At 52.0% G+C, this 6,441-nt stretch overlaps 1 protein-coding gene across 2 annotated transcripts in view; it reads left to right on the top strand.

Annotated features, from left to right (window-relative positions):
* Nucleotides 1-3,020: 3,020 nt before the first annotated feature.
* The window catches only part of CHUK (component of inhibitor of nuclear factor kappa B kinase complex), a 44,115-nt gene continuing 40,694 nt past the window's right edge, over nucleotides 3,021-6,441 (top strand). For both annotated transcript variants that reach the window (XR_008793391.1, XM_056120751.1), the window contains exon 1: nucleotides 3,021-3,197. Coding sequence is in view for 1 of the 2 variants with exons in the window: in XM_056120751.1 (XP_055976726.1) it covers nucleotides 3,093-3,197 (105 nt within the window). In the remaining variant the exon portion in view is untranslated. The remainder of the gene's footprint in view (nucleotides 3,198-6,441) is intronic.

Raw genomic sequence — 6,441 nt, 5'->3', positions numbered from 1 at the left:
ATCACTGCTGGGTGTGGCCCAGAAACCAAAGGGAAAAAAATCTTCATTTAGTCCTGTGGTGAATACTCCTTTGTATAATGGGCATTTTTCTAGGCCCCTGGAATAAGACCATGTCCTAGCTTGGTCCCTGCTACCTCAGAGTCTACAGTTTAACTGGGACAGAAGGGGCAGATAGAGGAAAAGATGAGTTCTGTTTTGGATATGTTGAGTATTTCTGGGCTGTTGGATTGTTCTAAATTCATGGTGTCTGGGTTGGTGATAAGGCTTTGGAGAGTATCATATAGACTATAGGTGTAATTACAAGAATGGTTGAAATTATGATATGGTAAGTACAGTCCTAAATTGAAGAAGATTGCTAAAAATTAATAACAGTTACATTTTGTGGTGTCAGTGATTGAACCCATCATCTCACACTTGCAAGACGCATGCTGGAACTCTGAGCCAGATTGCTGACCACCCCAAATATCAATAAATTCATTCTTTGATGGGGTGGAGAAATAGTACAGTGGTTAAGGCATTTGCCTTACATGTGGCCAATCCCAGTTCTGTCCCTGGCTCTGGGTGTGGTCTCCAAGTACATCTACTCCCCCAAAGAAGGGCTTGGAAATAGTGACCTGACTTGTACATGAAAAAGGAGCAGAGAGAAGGATAGAGAAATGTCATAGGAGAATGCTCTGTTTTGGAAACTGAAAGAAAAATAATTGCTCATATACTGGGAACGTATGGCCCAGACAGTGTTTCACTTAATTCATCTTCAGAAAATATCTGTAAGGTAGATATTGCCTCCATTTTCATACATGGAAAAACTGAGGCTTCAAACTTGGAGATTATAGAGCCTGAGGTCATCTGCTTAGGATTTTTTTTTTTTTTTGCTTTTGTTTTTGGGTCACATCTAGCTATGCTTGGGGATCACTCCTGGCTTGGAGGACCATATGAGGTCCTGGAAACAGAACCTGTGTTGGCCGCATGCAAGGCAAGTACTCTGCCCACTGGATTATCACTTTGGCCCGATTCCAGGATTTTTAATAAAAGAGATAGGCAGCTGCCTTGAAAATGGGGATATTAGAGGAGTCCACTGGGGGGAAAACTTAACAGAAAACATCTTGCAAGATGGCTTCTCGAGGATTAGTTCCTTTTCTAGTATTCTCAGGTCCACAGCATCCTCTCATCCTCTGGCTCTTCTGCCTGAGTGCTTATATGTACTGGAGATCGGGCACCCTCCATACAAGTTAGGCTGTACAGCCAGCTAACAAGGGCTTCCTATTAGGTTAGGACGATCCACCACAATCTGCCCTGTCAACCCAACTTTAAGAGATGTGCTTTTTCTTGGAAATACTACTTGCCATCACACCCAAGCTTGATATTTCAGCTCCATAGCTTTCAAGCACATGTGGGGAAACAGAATCTGCTATTCCAACATGACATCATCGTACAGTGATGGATCCACATTTTGGCTGCTCTTTTCTGCGTCCAAGTGACAAGAAACATGTATACTTGAAAGCAGCCAGCAACATTGCTGTATTGCACTGGTCCACTATGTTACATCTGCTCTGGCACAGTCTGGCACTGTAGCACTGTAGAACTGTCCTCCCCTTGTTCATCCATTTGCTCGAGTGGGTACCAGTAATGTCTCCATTGTGACACTTGCTGTTACTGTTTTTGGCATATTGAGTACGCCACAGGGAGCTTGCCAGGCTCTGCTGTGTGGGCATTGTGCTCTCGGTAGCTTGCCAGGCTCTCGGAGAGGGACAGAGGAATTGAACCCGGATCGGCCGCGTGCAAGGCAAACACCCTACCCGCTGTGCTATCGCTCTAGTCTAACTAGACTAAACGTTAGACTTTCACACATCAGTTGAAATTCTAAACTGAGTTCACAGTAGACTGCACAAATGGTCCAAGTGTACACGATCTCAGTCTTATGACATAATTAACACAACAGACATTTATGGGGGAGATCACAAATGTTTGGGGTCACAGGCTGAAGTGTTCAGAGTTCACTCCTGGCTCTGTGCTTAGGGATCACTCTTGGCAGGCTTGGAATATAAAAGGGATGCCAGGGATTGAACCCAGGTGGGACATGTGCAAGGCAAGTACCCTACCCCCTGTACTATCGCACTGGCCTAGCCAATAGACACATTTCTTAATCAAATTTGATTCCGTGCTGGTGCTCTACCTGAAGTGTGACAAGATCTTGAAGTTGAAGAGCATTTGACCAACCACCACAAGCTAAAACTGACATGGTTCCCCTAGGCCAAGGCTGCCTGAAACCCTTTGCTGTTACTCCAAAGGAACTCCAAAGCTTGTCTCTATGCACGTGCATCTGAAGCAGTTCTCCCAGGAGGAAGTGTTGTATTGAAAACCCTTAAGTGGAAGACTGCTTAATGAAAAAGCCCATGAGGAACAGGAGGCAAAGCTCCCAAAGTCAAGCAAGAGTGCCTCGAGGCCCTACAGTTTCACAACCTTGAGTTGTTGGGGATTGCAGGGAAGAACCCTAAGGGGTGTATAGGAATTCAAGGGAAAGAGGAGCTGAGCCTAGCCTAACTGCTCTAGGAAAGGTGGTTAATCTATTTTTTTTTCTAAAGAAGCAAACTATGCAGGCTGATGCACCCAGGGGCCTGTTAGAGCAGGTTCTTCTGATTCAATAATATGTAAATCAGTGGTGGCCAGCGCCAGCGCCAGCTCAGCGCGTGTTGGGGTTGGACAGGTGGCAGAGAGGTCCGAAGAAAAGGTGAAGTGTAGACAGGGGGTGGAGAAGTTGAGAATGACAAATAGGGGAGAGTGCGGTTTAGGAAGTGAGCGGAAGGGGTGGCGGGGGCTGGAGAGAGCTTCGCAGCCAGGAATCCGAGCAGGATACCCAACTAGAAGACGGGAAGCGCTCTCCTCTCCCCACCCTTTCCGCAGCCAGAGCCCTGCGAGTCCTGCGGAGCGGGCGGGGCGCGGCGGGGCGGAGCTGGGAGGGGCGGGGCCTGAGCCAGCCGCCGGAAATGACGCGATTCTCGCGAGACGCCAGCCTCGGGAGCCCCGGCGCCCCGGCGCCCCGGAACCGGCCTGGGAGCAGTGGCGGAACCTGCGGCCGCCTCCCCTCCCGCCCCATGGAGCGGCCCCCGGGGCTGCGGCCGGGCGCGGGCGGGCCCTGGGAGATGCGGGAGCGGCTGGGCGCCGGCGGCTTCGGGAACGTCTGCCTGTACCAGCACCGGGTGAGCGCGCGGGAGCGGCGCGGGTGCGGGGGGGAGGTGGGCGCCGCGCTGCTGGGCGGGGGGCTCGGGGACGGGGGGGAGCGCGGGGGCCTCGGGGCCGGAGGGCCCCGGACGCCACAGGGACTTTGCAAAGTGTGACGGCGCCGGCGAGCCTGCGAGGGTGGCGGGTGTCAGGGCGGCCGCGCGGGTACGGGTGTGTGGGGGGAACAGGGGGATAGGGGCGTCCCGCCCGAGGTGTCCACGCTTGCCGGCGGCGCTGGCGGGTCCGGGTACGTGCTGGCGGGGGGGGGCGGGCCGGTGCGGGGATTTGCAGGGGGCGGGGTCGCGCAGATGCGGGGACGTGCTGGGGGGGCGGAGGTGCGTGGTAGGGAGCGGGCAGGTGCGGGAACGGGCTGGGGGTGGGGGTCGCTCAGGTGCGGGGACGAGTTGGGGGGCGGGGGTCGCTCAGGTGCGAGGACGAGTTGGGGGGCGGGAGGCGGCAGGTGCGGGGACGTGCTGGGGTCGGGGGTCGCGCAGGTGCAGGTACGTGCTGGGGGCGTGCGTGGGTGGGGGTGTTGGGCAGGTGTGGGTCTTGCTGGGGGCGGGGCTGCGTCCTGTGTGTGTGTGTGTGGGGTGGACGGGGGTGCGTCCCGGGTGGGGGAAGTTGGGCAGGTGTTGGTGTCTGCTGGGGATTGGGGAGAGGGGATGCGTCTGGGTGAGGGGGGGAGGAGGGCGGGAGGTCCAGGTACGTGCTGGGCACTGGGCAGGTGCGTCCGGGGCCAAGGCGGGGTTGTGGAGTGGCCGTGTGTAGGTACGTGCTGGGGACCTGGGCTCCATCCCGGGTGGGAGCCGGGAGTTGGCAGCGACTAAGGCTTCTTCGCTTCAACGCGGGAAAGGAAGGAGGGAGGGAGATGCCGGCGGTGTCCTGTCGCATCTTGTGTGCGGAATTTCACCTCTGAAATCCGGGGACATTTTACCACGGTGGCCGCTTTTAGTAGATTACGTTTGCGGCCGTGCTTCTTGTTGAAGCCGGTCACCTGTCCAAGCTGTGAGGCATGTCCACGGGGCCCTCTGCATGTCCAGTGGGGCGGGGGTGGGGGGCGTGGAGTGGACGCACAGCGGACGCACAGCCACAGACAGCGGAGCCTGGACTCGCGCTCTGCAGGACGGTCTCTGCTTGGCCCTCTGCGAAATGGGGAGAATGCCGCTAAGTCGGGGGTCTGCCTGAGAGGTAAGCCTGGAACTTCAGGCTGAGGGCAGTGCCTGGCCTGTGGGAAGCACTAAACGTTAACTTCTGCCGCCCTGGTGTTGGGTGTTACCTTCTCCCGCCCAGCCTCCTCCTCCTCCACCTTTTCTTCCTCCTCCTCCTCCATTCTTAAAAAGGAAGTTTCAAGAGTGAAACTTGCTGTTCTAGGAATAATTATCTTGTAAAAGACAAATCTGAGAAGGGAAACAGAGAAGGAGGTGGAGAGCTAGGCAGTTACTTAAAATTGTTGAAGATAGAGCTTAGTGGTAGGGCAGTGCTCTGCAGAGATGAGGCCCGATTCCACCCCTAGCAATGTCCATTTCCCGCTGATACACACACTCAACAAGATATTACTAAAATGCCCGCACCTTGCCTGTTAGTGGGGGACTGACTGACTGACTGACACTCTCTCTCTCTCATACAAAATATTACTGAAATTTCTGCACTTGGCCTGTAAGTTAATTCCAGAGGAGATATTATGGTATGCTGTCCTGAGAAATGAGTGTGAGTAGAAAACCCACAGGGTGGGTGATGACACAGGAGGAATATGCATGTTTGAAGGCAGTGAGACTGTCCAGTGTCACTGATGGAGCAGAGGAGATTTTATGAAGTAGGTTTCTAGACAAAGTGAAAGAGGAAATCTTGGAGTGAGGCAGTTGGAAGGTGAAAGTATATGTAAGGAAACATTTACCATTTGAATCAGTTTAAAAAATGCAGTTCAGAAAAGAGAATGCCCTGCCACAGAGGCAGGGTGGGATAGGGGATGGGGAGTGGGAGGGATACTTGGGATCAGTGGTGGTGGAAGGAGAATGGGCACTGGTAGAGGGATGGGTACTCGATTATTGTATAACTGAAACCCAAGCACAAAAATTTGTAAGTCTACAACTGTACCTCATGATGTTTCACTAATAACAATTTATAAAAAAAAATGCAGTTCAGTAGTATTAAGTATAGTCACATATAGTCATCACTGACATCCATTGCCCAACCTTTTTTTTTCTTTTTTTGGTGGGGGAGTCACACCTGACAGTGCTCAGGGCTTACTCCTTACTCTGTACATAGAGATCACTCCCCGTGGGGTTTGGGGGACCATATGTGGTTCCAGGGATCCAACCTGGGTCAGCGCTGTGCTAGGCAAGCACCTTAGCCACTATATTATAGCTCCAGCCCACAAACTTTTTCTTTTTCCCCTCTCTCTCTCTCTCTCTCTCTCTCTCTCTCTCTCTCTCTCTCTCTCTTTTTTGGTAGGTGGAGAGAAAGGGGTAGGGGCTATGAGCCATATCTGGTAGTATTTGGGTACTCCTCACTGCTTTGCTGGGCAATCACTTCTGGATGTGCTTCCCATTTCCTTGGCAACTGTCATTTCTACTTTCTGACTCTTTGGAATTCGTCACTTTTTATATATAAGAGATTGTATTCCTCCAGAAACTTAGAAATCTTTTAGGAATTTTCCAGTTACATAGAGTAGCCCTTTCCTAAAATTGGAACATTTGACATCTGGGCCTCTGGTAGGAGAAGTATTCTGTCATATGACTTGGAGGCAGCAACCTTCCTTTTCCAAGCCCAACTTAAGGTGTATGTGTGTGGATTTCAGAGTCTTGTGTTTTGGTAGAAGCCACATCCCAGTATTTCATCTCTACCTTTCAAAGCACATTGAGGGTCTAGGGGAGAGTTCAGAAGGTAGAATGCAGTCTTCGTATGCAGGGGCCTTGGGTTTAATCTCTGGCACCACATGGTCCCCTAAACACTGTCAGAAGTAGAACCTCAGCACTGCTGAGTGTGTCCCCAAAACTGAATCCCCAACCTCCCCCCCAAAAAAACAAAAAAAACAAAAAACCCCACATTGAGGGAGAAAAAAATATACGAGATGGTCTGTTTTCTTTCTGTTTTGTTTTTGGTACAGAGCACATCCAACAGTACTCAGGGGTGCTCCTGGCCTTGTGCTCAGGGGTCACTCCTAGTTGTGCTCTGGCGACACATTTGGTCCCAGGTATTGAATCAGAGTCACTCTTTGTGTTT

This window comes from Sorex fumeus, unplaced genomic scaffold, assembly GCF_029834395.1.
Source record: "Sorex fumeus unplaced genomic scaffold, SorFum_2.1 ptg000043l, whole genome shotgun sequence".
Classification (NCBI taxonomy): domain Eukaryota; kingdom Metazoa; phylum Chordata; class Mammalia; order Eulipotyphla; family Soricidae; genus Sorex; species Sorex fumeus.
This window is presented reverse-complemented; position numbering and strand designations above follow the sequence as displayed.